Consider the following 15329-nt stretch of genomic DNA (forward strand, 5'->3'; position numbering starts at 1 on the left):
CTAGACCATGCTTTAAGAAAATGAATAGAAGTTTATTTATATTGTGATTTTTTAGGTGCCCATGTAGACATAAAGGATTTTCTTGGACGTAATTTTTTGCATTTGACTGTACAACAAAGTCATGGATTGAAAAATTTGCAACCTGAGTTTATGCAGGTAATTTATATGTATCTATGGAGCTAGGTTCAACAGCAGAAAGTGAATTTGCATGTTATGATTTTCATTATTATAAAGATGAACTCTGATATATATAACAATGTTTAAAATAAAGATGCCATATTTGAGTATTTACAATGTATTGTCAATAATAATAAATAATAATAATAAATTAGATTAGGATTCATTTTTCTAAGTTACAGAAAATTTCCATTTAGCCCCATCTATCATAAGGATAGAAGCATAATCAATCAGTTTCATTTCAATGTTTAGCTATTATAAATTGCATGTCAGTGAAATAGCTATTCAAGTATGAGTGAATTAATAATATTTATGAATCAATTAAGCAAAATATGTTTATTGATCAATTAAACTATTCATAGGCTCATAAATTATTTACTTAATATACATTAAAAAACATAAAGTAAACCTAATTTTAACATCCTGTGGAGCACAATGCTGCCATGAGTTGGAATCAATTTAAGGGCAACTGTTAAATTGGTAATTTTATGTGGAAAACCAAAAGAGGAATAAGAGGGACCCTTGGTCAAGTTCATTTAGAAAATGCTTGTGAAGAGTCAACAACTGGGTTAAAATATTAAAATATACTTCCAACTCAGACTTTTCAGAGCCTGTAATATGATAACGTGCATTAGACGGAGACAGAATCTGCAACATTATCCATACTTTGGGATATATATTTTTATTCTAGTACCTACAGGCCATTTGCACTTTCCCATAAAGAAATCCATATCTGCCTTTGCTGTAAAAATGTGATACTAACTTGCAGTATAATTTGAAGAATATTTCATTAGCATACCAACACAGCTATAGGTAGAATAGAGTAGAGCATGAGTGAATAGAACTTCTTTTCCTCTCTCCAGATGAAACATATTAAAGAGCTGGTCATGGATGAAGACAACAACGGCTGTACTCCTCTACATTATGCATGCAGACAGGGGGTGCCTGTCTCTGTGAATAACTTACTTCATTTTAATGTGTCCATTAATTCTAAAAGCAAAGATAAGAAATCACCGCTGCACTTTGCAGCCAGGTAAGGATCAGTCTGTGCAATATATGAGCATGTCTTATTTCCGCTCAATTTTGCTTTTTATAGACCCATCTTAATTTTTCCCTCAAGTTATGGGCGTATCAATACCTGTCAGAGGCTTCTACAAGACATATCTGACATGAGGCTTTTGAATGAAGGTGATCTCCATGGCATGACACCTCTCCATTTGGCAGCAAAAAATGGACACGATAAAGTTGTTCACCTTCTACTGAAAAAAGGTGCATTATTTCTCAGGTGAGATTGTATAGATGAAATAGTTACATACTTTTTAAAAAAAGAACTTAACTAGTTGCTGGGTGTTTTTTCTTTTAGTTTTACTTGTGATACCTAACACTGTATCTCAGAAGTACTCCTAATTATCGTACTCCTCGAAATAGATACGAATTCTCATATATTGAGAAGGAAGCTTGTATTGACAATTGACAAAAGAAGACATCCGGTGCAGAGACTTGAAGACATTGCCGACGGTCATAGAAAAAGTGGTTCTGAGGAGAGTAGCTCTGAGGACTTTTGATAGAGTTTCTCTTATGAGGTGACCTCAAAAAATCATGAAAAAAAACCCTTATCCTTAAGTTCCCTTTTCTCACAAACTTTTCCCAAGTCCCAACAAAAATCACTTCATAGAGTCATGTTCTATGAATATACAAAATGTTTGCACATTCTAAGACCCACTTTTCATTCATTCTGGTGAATGATAACAAAAAGCTCCCTTTTAGGTATAAGAAAAGACACATTAAACATCGTGGATTTTTGATATACTTCAAGTCAGGGAAATAGAACAAATTAAAAATATGTAAGCACAATGACAAAAAGCAGCATAACTCCATGAATCTTTTATAAAGCAAAAATGACTAGAAAAATGTTATAGACACAAGTCTTCTCAAATCAGCTTGAGTGTGGCAAAAGCTTACGCGGGCAAAGTCCCAAACACTCATTAAAAAAAGTTTTATTGGCATATACTTCATGTATCATATAATGTAATCATTTAATCATATTAAGAAGACCTGTGCAATCATCACCACAACCCATTTCAGACCATTTTCTTCTCATATGCATAGTTGTCAGCTCCCCTCTCTCCTCGTCCTCATCCGTAAGCCCTCGTTACCTATCATCATATTGCCAATGAAGTATTGCTGCACCTGAGAATGAAGGCTTTGCTTAGCTCCTGTCTGCTTACCAGGGAACCCCAGCAGCAGACTGCAGAGAACACCCAAAGTGGATCAGGGGAAAGAGTCCTGCTTAATTGAAAGAGCCAGGTGTGTCTTGTACCTGCTCGCTAGAACTGCAGCTCAATGGTGTCAAAGCCTCACACATTGTTTCTATGTCTAATTTCAGTAAATAGTACTAAAATGTGACTGGCCTTTATTGTGTTTACATCCTGAATTTTTTGGGGGGAAAGGGCAAGGATTTTCCAAAGAGATTGAATACATGAATTAGCGAGTATAAAAGGGGAAATCTCGGAGACCTGAATTCTGAGAAGAGTCTGTAATACTAAGGTAAGTTTCTTAGAGTCCGGCGTCATATTATCCTTTCTATTATTGGTATTGTTGTTGTTAACAGTAACTATTGGCCAGGAAGACTAACACTATCATGGAGAAACTTTTTATACAGTGCTTAATGAAAGCTTTAAAATTGTACATAAACGCATCCTATAGCTTAAAATAAATTTAACACAGAAATGCTACCTCTACTTTCTCCAGTCCCTAGCTTTTGATAGAGTGCTGATATATTTTTACATTTTAACTCCCTAATTAAAATTTTGTGTGAATTACACCTCAAGTAGCTCATTTAAGAAAACTGGGCTTTAAATTAACCCAATAATGATAAACAGATAACACTATTTAGTTCCTAAATCTCAATTATGCCTTTGTTCTTTTGGTCAATCAGACCCACCATTCAGATTAATGAGCCGAGTGGCATCACTTCTCACCCTTCATCTGTACAGTAAATACATGTGTGCACACATCTTTCCTTAACTCTTCCTCAGTGACCACTATGGCTGGACTGCTTTGCATCATGCGTCCATGGGTGGGTACACTCAGACCATGAAGGTCATTCTGAACACCAATCTGAAGTGCACAGATCGGCTGGATGAAGAAGGGGTATGTACTATGTTCCTCCTATCGACCCATCATCTTGGTCTTCCCTTCCCTGCCTCACTCCCAACCAGGAGTTAGGCTCTTTATATCCAGACTCCGGGAGTGGGAAATGAGGAGTCACAAATGGAAAAAGGAGACTGGTACTAAGCCTCCTTCCCAGTCTCACAGAGGCCCATCCACGGGGCCATGCATTCTGGTGATACCGCTCCCACTGTCCCCTGGTGAACTGAGAATGAGGAAAGGGCAGGGAAAGTTTTCCATGACATGTGCTTGAAGCCCCGTGGCCCATTCTACTTGCCGGCCCGGCTTTTTTAGGGGAATGAGTGTACCGTTCTTTCATGATATGATGGGGATAGATTTTTATGATCTTATGTGTGAAAACTAAACATTGGCAGCCTCATAGCCATCAAGTGGTGCATTGGCCTGCTAACCACAAGGTTGGTGGTTCAAACCCAGCAGCTGCTCCACAGGAGAAAGTTGAGAGGCCTGTCTGCCCCCATGAAGACTTACTGTTTTGGAAGCCCTCTCTCAGGTCACTAGGCCTTGACTCAACTCCTTGGCAGTGGGTGTGTGTTTCTTGAACACCCGTCTTGACTTTTAAAAAATGTACCAGACTCTGACACCTAAAACCTGTAACCATTTCTCGACCACAGTGCTGTATCTCCAAGGAGCTTTCTCTTTGTGTGTGCTTGAGCACGCTTGTCCTCAAAGAGCACCCTGTGCGCTTGTGGAATCTTTCCTTTCCCACAACAAAGCCAACCGAACACTGAATCCTTGTCTGCCCTCGACCCGACCTTCTTTGAACTAGTTCTGTTTATTATTTTAAATACAGACTCTAACCGCCAATCACAGATTCTGTGTCTGTTGATAAATCATTAGTTTTGCTAATACTTTCTTTTAAACCATTTGAGAATGAAAGAAGCCAAGTGATGGTAAGTAAGCAAGGGTGAGCACTGCATTTTCCATGTGCTGTTTTCTCTCCAAGAACACCGCGCTCCACTTCGCGGCCAGGGAAGGCCATGCCAAGGCCGTGGCACTTCTTCTGAGCTGCGGTGCTGACATCGTCCTGAACAAGCAGGATGCCTCCTTCTTGCACGTGGCTATCCACAACAAGAGGAAGGACGTCGTTCTGACCGCAATCAGGAGCCAAAGGTACCCGGCTTGATAGTCCAGACTCATTACGAGCCTGTCTTGAGGGACCGGTCACAACCGCAGCAGGCATAAAAAAGAAAGAGAGAAAAGGAGAAAGAATGGTTAGCGGGTTATCATAAATTTTAAAATGCCATCGGCTTACATAAATCTGTTAGCTTTCATTAACTCTTTGGGTGCCAACAGACAAGTGGCCGTACCTCCTGAATTTCAAGTTACAGTTCATAGACGTGAGAGAAGGAGCCCTGGGGCGTCGTGGTTAAGAATTGGGCTGCGATCCGCATGGTCGCAGTTTCAAAGTACCAGCAGCTTCTTGGGAGAAAGTCTGGGCTTCCTGCGTCTGTAAACAGCGACCGTTTGGAAACCCACAAGGCTGGTCGCTGTGAGTCAGCACTGACTTGATGGCAGTGAGTTTGGTTTGGGCATACATCGGAGGAAAACCTTACTTTGGTAAAATAGACTATTTGGTAGAGCTTTAGAACCAGCTTTTCTGGCACTCTGGTGATCATGCATGTGAAATGTGTGCCATCATGGTAATTGGTAAGTAAACACTGTCATTCCCCACCCGAAATTGCCCTACTCTTGGGCCAACAGAAGCCCCCCCACTGGGAGTTGATGCCATCTAATGAAACTCAAAGGCATGATCTGCAGTGATGGGCCTTCGCCCCATCCTCTCAGATGTTCTAATAATGGAGTTGGAGGGCGATTTTCCCCACTTCTTTTTTTTTTTAAATCATTTTATTGGGACTCATACAACTTTTATCACAATCCATACATACATCAATTGTGTAAAGCACACTTACACATTTGTTGCCCTCATCATTCTCAAAATTCGCTTTCCACTTAGGTTCCTGGAATTAGCTTCTCATTTTCCCTTTTCCCCTCTCCCTCCTTCCCCGCTCCCCCCTCCCTCAAGAACCCTTAATAATTTATAAATTATTATTATATCTTATCTTACACTGCCCGGCGTCTCCCTTCACCCACCCTTCTGTTGCCCATCCCCCAGAGAGGAGGTTATATGTAGATCCTTGTGATCAATCCACCCTTTCTAGCCCCTTTCCCTCCTGGTATCGCCACTGTCACCGCTGGTCCTGAGGGGTTCATCTGTCCTAGATTCCCTGTGTTTCCAGTTCCCATCTGTACCACTGTGCATCCTCCGGTCTAACCAGGTTTGCAAGGTAGAATTGGGCTCATGATAGTTGGGAGGAGGAAGCGTTTAAGAACTGGAGGAAGGTTGTGAGTTTCAATATTGCAACACTGCACCCTGAGTGACTCATCTCCTCCCCACTACCCCTCTGCAAGGGATGTCCAGTTGTCTACAGATGGGCATTGGGTCCCCATCACGTGCTCCCCTCATTCACTAAGATGATTCCACCCCCCTCCCCCTGTTGCTTCTGGGCTAGGTGGCTGCTTGTTTACTTTCAAGCCTTTAAGTCCCCAGATGCTATAGGTCTCGATACACAAACTTCTGTGTATAATCACCAATATCTATGTGCAAGGGCCCAGGGTCAGCCAATTAGTAGGCTACACAGGAACTGTGGGCGGAGCCTGTGATCTTGATCACCGGCGGCGATCGCATCAGCCTCAAAAAACACCAGTGGTGGAAATGTGCATTTAGAAATTTTGTGGGGGTACTATAGATATTCTAGATGGGTTTTGCCAATAAGGGGAATGGGCAGAAATAGCTGGCTGTTTTTAGAAGCAGTTCCCGATTAAACAGACGGGATCCTGGAGACAAATAGGCTTTTTCCTTGCTTCCTGGTGCAAGTTTATCCCCACATTAATGTTGGAGGCTCATTCGAATTTCATCTAATTGGATAGAGATGGCAGGAGGGGAAAAGTCTTTAGCTTGCTGGCGGAGTCCATGTTCATTGGTGCATTTTGTCTTTTAATTGGTTGCATAATGCACACATGGATCCCATGCTGAGCATTATGTGCACAACAGAATGGCACTGAAATATGTATGCAAATACGGGCCTGTCTACCCAACACCATCAGCTGTGGAAGCACTTAGCGTTTAGTGGCTTCGGGGAGAAAGGAAGATGACAACCTCCCTCAATGGAAGGCACTGAGGGAAAGAGAGTGTGATTTTAACAGCTCTCCTGGGATTGGCTTATACGACCACTGATCCTCAGGACCCGTGGAATCCATTCACGCTTCACCGTGTTTGGAACTCATGGGTCATCCCTACATTATGAATGAACACAAGTTCAGATTGTTCCTGAAAGTTCAATTTTGAGTTACCAATATTAGCTTTGTTGGTGTGCAGACCAGATGAACATTTGTGCTTGTTTGTTTGTCTCAGGTGGGAAGAATGTTTTAAAGTATTTAGTCATCGTTCTCAAAGCAATAAATGTCCTGTCATGGAAATGGTGGAATACCTCCCTGAATGCATGAAAGTAAGTTCCCCAAACAAGACCTCCTCTGCTGGCTCCATGCCCACTGGCATCTCACAGCGTGTGAGGATTGCAGCTGCTTCCGTACAATGAACAAGCACTCTCCCTGGGCACACTCTTCCTCTGCCGTTCACGTGGCTGGCCCAGTGTTAACAGCCATGTATTGGCATCTTGGTGCTATTCCTTTCCTTGGCTTATAGAGTATTTTTCTATAGTTGCCTCTATCAAGAGTATTGACAAAGAAATGAAGAAACTGTCTAATGAGTTCATAATGCAGATGAATGTGGAAGACATTGTGTTCAGCAAAGTTAGTCAACTTCAAAAAGACAAATACTTAATGAGACCACTATGGTAAAATAAAAAATAAAAAGACATTACTTTCACAACAGAAGAAGTGGACTTTGACCATTAGAGGGAGGCCTCATGTGGGGGTGGGGGTATAAATAAATACTTAAGTAAATAGAGAAGTAATAAATAAGAGAGACCACCACACAGATACACATGGATAGAGTCACACACATGTGCACATATAGGCAAATAAAACAAAGCAAAAAAGCACTCGAACTCAATAAAAGGACAAGATAAAGAATAATAACAAAACAATTAAGCCTCCTCTTTCTCCCACGGAGCAGCTGGTGGTTGTGAACTGCTTACCTTGTGGTTTGCACCCAACATATGTATATGCCTATATACCTACCTCCAACGATTTTGATGCTGCCTCTGTGATTACTGCCATCACTACTAGCACCACCACTACTACCATTTACTACTTCTATGACTGCTCTTACTGGCACCTATTGTTGACCCCTTATTCCACACTTAGTGCTTTGTGTGCTGCTTAGTTTTCTCTGTGAGGTGTGGTGGATCAGACCCCATCCAGTGTCGAGATAGCATACAGAGAGCCTTCTGGGTACACACCTCTTATCAAATGGCACATGAATATTCAAGGTTTAAAATGTTCTCAGATTCTCTTCTTCAGGCATTCCAGTTACGAGAATCTATCCTAATGAATAACCAGACACACAGGTAGAGTTATATAGAGTGGTATTCCCCATTGCTTTTTGTGATAGAAAATAAAAGTTGAAATATTCACATATGAAAAACATCAACAAGATCTGAGGACAGGATGCAAAAATACCAACAACACATCTCGGCCGTGGGATTGTGGTTGCTTCCCTTTTCTTTTTTTTTTTTGCTTCCCTTTTCTTCCTGAGGGTTTCTTTAGTCGTTTGTGTCCCTTTAATATCGTGAGGTTCGTTTGTTTGTTTTTCCAGGAAAAATAAAGGCACTCGAAGGCCTTCCAGGTTAGGCTCACATCACCCATTTGAGTTACTTATACAATATTTCTGAAAATAAGTCAGTCAGTTGACTTTGTGAACCATCCTGAGGCAACCGATTCTTTCCTTGGCCTGGATTGGTTATGATGAGGTCCCCAAGCTGTAGCGTTGGCTGCGCCTTGCAATGCACTACTGCCTAGCTTAGCTTTCTTTCCCATGAGAATCCTTCAAATATTTAATGATGCCTATTAATGCCATGAATCCCGGGGGCCTGGCCACGGAGATTTCCACGGTCTGTTGGAAGTCCTTGCCCTGGTGCCTAAAACTGACCAGGGCTACAGTGCTCATAGGATGGGGTTGGTCCTTATTCCTCCTTTGCAGGATACTGTCTAACCTTCTACCCCTGCGTTTTGCAAGTGGATTTCTCTAAGACTCCAGGTGCTCTAAGAAACACGTATGAGGTTATTTAAAGCCTTAAACCCAATACGAATTCCTGGAGAGCTAAATGGCTAATGTGGTCTTTCTTCCTCAGGACTGTGAGTGTGGGGCATGAGAATGATGTTGATGTGCATGATCTGAGCTGAATTCTTTTTGTAGACATAGTCTCCAACAAAATATTTGCCCAAGGCCTCATCTACCTTAGGGTTGGTGCTAATGGTCTCATCAACAACCTCTTCCTGAATTATGCATTTATGAGTAAAGGATCTCCTACCATCTTGTTCTCCCTCCTCTGGATATATGCGCTGCCGTTCTTAGTTTGTAAGCATGGTTGCAAAAGCAAAAACAGTACCGGAGGTTCCAAGCCATTCATGAGAAGGGACTGAGCCCACACACAAAAGAAAATACTGGGCAGAAAATGCCCCATTTGAGGAAATAAGCTGCCCCTACAGCATGTTCCGCCAAGGAATCCTTAATGAGCTGTAGATTCTCTAAAAGCCCAGAAAGACATCAAATTGGAGGCAAAAAACAAACAAACAAAAAAACAACCTAGTGAACACAATCAATTATACAACTTTTAGTCATTCAAGTTCACTCTTCAGCTCATGCGATTTTTCCGCATCACTTGCCACTGCTGTGGCATGGGGTGGTAGATGTAACATTTCTTCTTTGATACCTTGCTCATGTATTACAAGGATTATGCTTTGTCTTTGGGGAGAAAGATACAAAGGAAAGGGGCTATTTTGTGTTTGTTTAGAAATAGGATAAAATTTTGTGTCACACTTCGCTTCCTGCCCCAGCATTGCAACCCTCCTTTGCTCTCCCAAAGGTTCTTCTAGATCTGTGCATGCTTCACTCCACAGAGGACAAGTCATGCCGAGACTACCACGTGAGTTTATTTTATCATATGAGTTTGAAGTGTATCTTATCATCGTTCTTGGAGAAATTAAAAAAATAATATTATTGTAGTGGCCCAATCTCCAAACATGGTGCTTTCATTTGTCTTATGATGACAGGACCTAGTTGGGAGAGAAAAATTTCCCTTTGCTGGTTTCCACTTTTCCCCCAGTATCTTAATTGCTCCTAACATTATTAATTAGTGTTATCTTTCATCTTTCTGCAAGCCAAGTCAATGGCACCTAGCAACAAAATCAACAGATCTTATGGGATAATTTCCTCTGAAGAATGACATGATAAAAAATCAAAGCCGAATTTCAATAATTCATCTTCTCCCCAACCCAACCTGACCCATGGCATGATTATCCATTATAAAGCTATGAAAAGCAGCCACTAGGGTAATTTTTCAGCTAAAATATATAATAATTCAATTAATTAACTTTTCTCCAGTTGAAATGACTCAACTTTGTTTGAATCATGTAATTTTCAGCAGAGGGGTAGGTGTGCTTATTTTCCAAGAGCAGCTTTGGGTGTCTTTGCCAGACTAAATACAATTTTTTGAAACCATTTGTATCTTCTACAGATTGAGTATAATTTCAAGTATCTTCAATGTCCACTAGAGTTCACCCAAACAGTGAGGCCTGAAAAGGATGTAACATATGAACCTCTGGCAACGCTCAATGTAAGCCCATGTTCTCATTGTCTGTATGTCATGTTCTGATGCCGGTGGAGGTGGTGGAGGTGGAAGGGGCGTAGAGGAAATTCCCATTTTATAACGTTATATCTAGATATGTCATGTGGTCCAACCCTTCATTGTTTAGTTAAAAAAAAAAGCCTCTATTCTTTGTGACCTCAGTTTTAATGGTTACATTAGAACTGCCTTCACTCAGAATGTGCATAACACCTGGGCAGTACAAGGCTGACGGTCTTCGTTTAGGGCAGACCCAGAACACATGGTGTGGAGCAGGAGTTTCCAAGAGCCTCGCCTCAAGCCAGCTCTTGTTCCATAGCATGATGTAATAGTTTTACTCAATAAGCAACAGGAGACAGGAGACTTGCAAATTTTTCGCCCAGCGTCTCAAACTCAAATAAGTACAAAAGATAGCGCTAACAAGATGAGTAACACGGGCCACTCATCTAAAATCGTCCACTTTTTTTACTACGAGGAAAGTGGTAACTACTTGTACACAGACTGGCAGCAAATTAAAATTGTATGCACTCACAACAGAGCATATTTGAGAATAGGGTTTTCAAGTTTTAATCTAGAATTGTGGTGTTGAATATGGTGTCATACATGTCTACTTTTATTAATAGTAATTAAAAAAATTTAAATTATACTGCTTCTGTCTTACTAGCCACATTTCACATATTTGATAGTCCATGCAGCTAATTTGTTCCCATGTTAGACAGAAAAGATAACAACAAACCTCGCCGCCACAGGGTTGGTGCTGACTCCCACCGTTGCTGAGGCTGTAACTCTTTTTGGGAGCACAGAGCTCTGTCACCACTGAACGTCCTCTGTGCTCCTGACAAGATGAAAGGCGTGTCCATTATTGCAAAAAGTCTTACTGGAAAGCACCGGTCAAGACCAATAGGGAATTCGCATCCACTTTCCATGAATTCATTCCCATACACAGTCTTTGGAAGGACTACCGTGAACACACAGAGCCAAAGGACACGCACTTTATTGATTTGACAAAGTTAACTATTGGCAACAGACCCTCCTGTTTACTTTATGCTAAGCACTTTAGCTTTGCTGGAGTGTTATATTTTGCAGTTGTTATTACAGTTGAGAATAAAAGCCAGCTGAACTAGAAGTAACCACACCCCAGTTATGCTTAGACGAATATCGTGTATGTTTGTGTTTTTAAAAAACTCTGTGAAGATTACTATCAAAAAGAAAAATATGTCTATTATTTCCAACACTGGCACGACGATAGGAAGAAATAAAATCTTACAATTAAAGTGTGCTCAGCTTAAAACTGAAAGGTTGGAGAGTCAAACCCTCCCCCTACCCACCCAGGGGCACCTTGGAAGAAAAATCTGGCATGCTACTTTAAAAAAAATCAGCCATTGAAAATTATATGGAGAACCATTCTCTTCTGATAAGCATTGGGTCGCTGTGAGTTTGATATTTTCACTTGTATTCCTACTTCATTTTGGTGCCATCTAAACACAGGGAACCCTGGGGGTAGTGGGTTATTCATTCTCCTGCTAACTGCCAGGTCAGCAGTTTGAAACCACCATCCACTCTGAGAGAGGAAAAACGAGGCTTTCTACTTCTATAAAGAGTTAGAGTCTGGGAAACTCACAGGAGGAGTTCTATCCTGTCCTATATGGTCTCTATGAGATAGAATCGACTCACTGGCCATGAGTTTGAGTTTGATGTGGACAATAAGCTTAACATGGTCGGTTTGCTCCCCTTGTCATTGTTTGAAAGGCAGATATGGAAGATGGCTGAAACAATTAACTGTGGGAAGTAAATATCTGTCTTTGCCTCTAGTATAGTTATTTTAAATACTAATTACACTGTAACCAAGTTACTCTCACAAGAAATGCTTTTTCATTTTACTTTGAAAAAAACATAAATTTAATTTTAAAACCAACTCAAAACAACTGCTGTTGAATTGACTCTGATTCGTGTAGTACCATGTTCCGTAGGGTTTTCCATGGTTGATTTTTCAGAAGTAGATGGTGAGGCACCTCTGGGTGAGCTCAAACTACCAATATTTTAATTAGAATCAGTTGAGCCCAGTAACCATTTGCAACATCCAGGGACTCCACCAAGCGGAGGGCTGTATAAACGCTTCCAGCCATACAGTGGGCTATGAGGTGATAGTTTAAAGCAATATGTTTGGAAATGATTTATGATTGATAGATTTGAAGAGTGTATTGTGGAATGAAAAATCAAGCATAGTGTATGGTTGCTAGTATGCCACATTCTGCAAAAGGCAAAACTACACAGACAGCAATGGGTGTCAGGGAAGTCAAAGATTCAAGGGGAGCTGGGGAGAGATGGACAGGTGAGGCACAGGGAATTTTAGGACCCCCCTGCCCCAAACTGTTCTGCATGGTATTAGAGAGCATGCCAGTAGGCATTTGCCAAAACTCATAGAATTGTACACATCAAAGTGAACCCTGATGTAAACTATGAACTTTAGTTAATAATGATGTATCCAGAATAGTTCGTAGGCTGTAACAAATGTACCCACTAAATAATTAGAAAACAGTGTGTAGTTGGGAAGGAGGGTGTATTGACTCCTGAGCAATTTTTTTATGTAAACCTAAAATTATTCTAAAGTGATTTTATTGGTTTAAAAAATGTAAAATCCAATTGGATGGAAAACATACATGTAAAAATAATTGTGTATATTTTTATGGTTTATATTCATGTCAGGACCTGTGTGTTTGTGTGCAGAAGTATAGGAAAAGATTAGGAAAGATGCAGAGGAAATTAGTCATGAAAATACTTCTGGTGAATGGGGTGGGACTTAGGACCCAAGCTTGGATATGGGAGGAACTGTGACCTTAGCCCGATGTTTTGATTTTTAATGTATGCATTCCACAAATAAATAAAATTAAATTTGAAATGAATACTTGTAGTTACTAATAGCATTCATAAATAAAATAATAATCTTGATTGCAGATGCCAGTTTTTAAAACCCTTCTAGAAAGATAAGCCTGAATGCCTTCAAGTACAGGAGATTGTTATTCTTGATTATTCATCTTTAATGTCCTTTCCAGTTATAATATTGTGTAAGATTTTAATATGCATGCTATCTAAACTAGCCAGACATTGAAAGAGACAATCTGATTAAAATAATTGTACCTGTATAAAGTCATTCTCCCTAGTTAGTTTTTAAATTTATTTTATTGACATCATGTTTCAGTTTCTAATAGAAAATAGACAAATGTTATTTGGATAACAACATAAACATGAAATCATACCCCAGCAGAAAAAAATCTTCTCTTAGTTCATATTTTAATATGCTTGTGGTTTTTTTTGCTTTCCCTCTTATTCAGGCAATGGTACAGCATAATCGCATAGAGCTTCTCAATCATCCTGTCTGTAAGGAATATTTATGTATGAAATGGTGGGTATTGAATAGTATTTCCTTTTGAACCAATGCTTTGCTCAATTAAAAAGTCTTTGTAATTACTATATTTTAATGAAATGTTAATGTTTCTGGCTTGGTTTTTATATCATCCTTTGGAAAGGAAACAGGCGTGGTGGGCAATTTGGGTATTAATGGTGACATTGCTTATTTTGGGCATTGAATGAGATATTTTGGGGGGGGTCATCATATAAGACACGGAGAAGCATTTTGAACCTGGCAGATCAGTGACAGTGAGGTGAGAGGTGTGCTGACGTCAGAACACATGGGCTAAAGTCTCTACTTTTCCATTAATTGGTGAAAAACATCAAGCAAGTCATGGTTTGCACTGAAGTTAAGATTTCTTTTCTGGAGAGGAAAGAATGAGAAGATCTTTCCGACTGTAATGTTCAGTGAATACAACAATTAGATTTCAGAGAACAATCATACCCACTTGTTCCACAGGTATTATCAATAAGTATTTCTGGTCAAAATGAGTCAATTATGGTGTGCTTATGTTCTTCCCAGGCTAGCCTATGGATTTAAAGCCCACATTGTGAACCTGGGATCATACTGTCTGGGTCTCATGCCTATGACCTTCCTCGTGGTCAATATAAAGCCAGGAATGGGTTTCAACTCAACTGGAATCATTAATGGAACAAGTGACCACTCAGAAATACTAGACACCCAGGTATTTCCTATTGGTTTTTATAGTTCAACATTTTACATTTAGGATGAAGGAAAATGAAGGTTTTATTAGAAATGCTAAACTCAGAATAAATTTAAAATAGAAGACCTTTGATGACGCTAAGTATCCTACCCGTTCCTGTCTGCCCGTTTGTCATACCTTGGTGGCTTGCCCATTGCTGTGATGCTGGAAGCTATGCCGTCAGTAATTCAAATAGCAGAAGGGTCACTCGTGGTGAACAGGTTTTCGCAGAGCTTTCAACAAAGAGCAGACAAGGAAAACTAAGCATAAAGCAGGAAGAAGGAAGATGCCATCCACTTCTGACAAAGTAGCCACTGAAAAGCTTACAAATTGCAGCCGGGCGTTGTCTGATTGAGCGTCAGCAGAGGAGCCACCAAGGTTGGGAGACATTCCACAAAAGCTGCCTCCTCAAGTAGAGTTGACCTTGATGCGGAGAAAGAAACACATTCAAGACCTTCACTTGTGATGGGGCATGACTCCACGTGGGAAGAATCAGCTGCAGGATCCCTTAATAACTGGAATAAATGGAATGCGCCAAGTTACAGTGGGTCCGTGAGAGCTAAAATATAACTTTCAGTTAGCCCTGCTGAATTTATAGGCCTTCTCAAAAAGAGATTTGATTGAGCACTAATGAGGGCATACCAGATAAGCTGTGTTTCGCATGTTTTGGACATGTTATCAGAAGAAACTAGCTAGTCCCTGGAAAAGGACATGGATCTTGATAAAGGAGGCAGATCCTCCACAAGATGGATCAACAGTGACTGTGGCAATGGGCTCAAATGTAACAATTGGGAGGATGTTTCAGGAGGATACAGGGTTTCTTTCTGTTACACATAGAGTTTTGGGGAGCCAGCTCTATCTTGAGGGCACCTGACAATAAGTATCCTACAGAATTTGTATATGGTACCCAGTTCCTCGTGAAGTTTGAGTATGAGATGAACTATAAATGAATAGTCTGTACACGAATTCAATAAAAATTGTTATGTCTATAGACTGATCTAATAGAAAATTCTAATTTGAATGTAGAAGTCTTTTTTTTTTT

The 15329-nt window shown here is 40.3% G+C and overlaps 1 protein-coding gene across 1 annotated transcript in view; it reads left to right on the forward strand.

The window, feature by feature from the left end:
* The window catches only part of TRPA1 (transient receptor potential cation channel subfamily A member 1), a 57956-nt gene that overhangs the window by 26196 nt on the left and 16431 nt on the right, over positions 1-15329 (forward strand). Inside the window, 10 exon segments of the mRNA XM_045290234.1 lie at positions 56-156; positions 1041-1210; positions 1298-1462; positions 3216-3330; positions 4313-4479; positions 6782-6875; positions 9417-9476; positions 10068-10166; positions 13508-13578; positions 14107-14269. Of these exon segments, the coding sequence (XP_045146169.1) occupies positions 56-156; positions 1041-1210; positions 1298-1462; positions 3216-3330; positions 4313-4479; positions 6782-6875; positions 9417-9476; positions 10068-10166; positions 13508-13578; positions 14107-14269 (1205 nt within the window).

The sequence above is a fragment of the Echinops telfairi genome, unplaced genomic scaffold (assembly GCF_000313985.2).
Source record: "Echinops telfairi isolate 266 unplaced genomic scaffold, ASM31398v2 ScPeMD7_1;HRSCAF=3_0, whole genome shotgun sequence".
In the NCBI taxonomy this organism is placed as follows: Eukaryota; Metazoa; Chordata; class Mammalia; order Afrosoricida; family Tenrecidae; genus Echinops; species Echinops telfairi.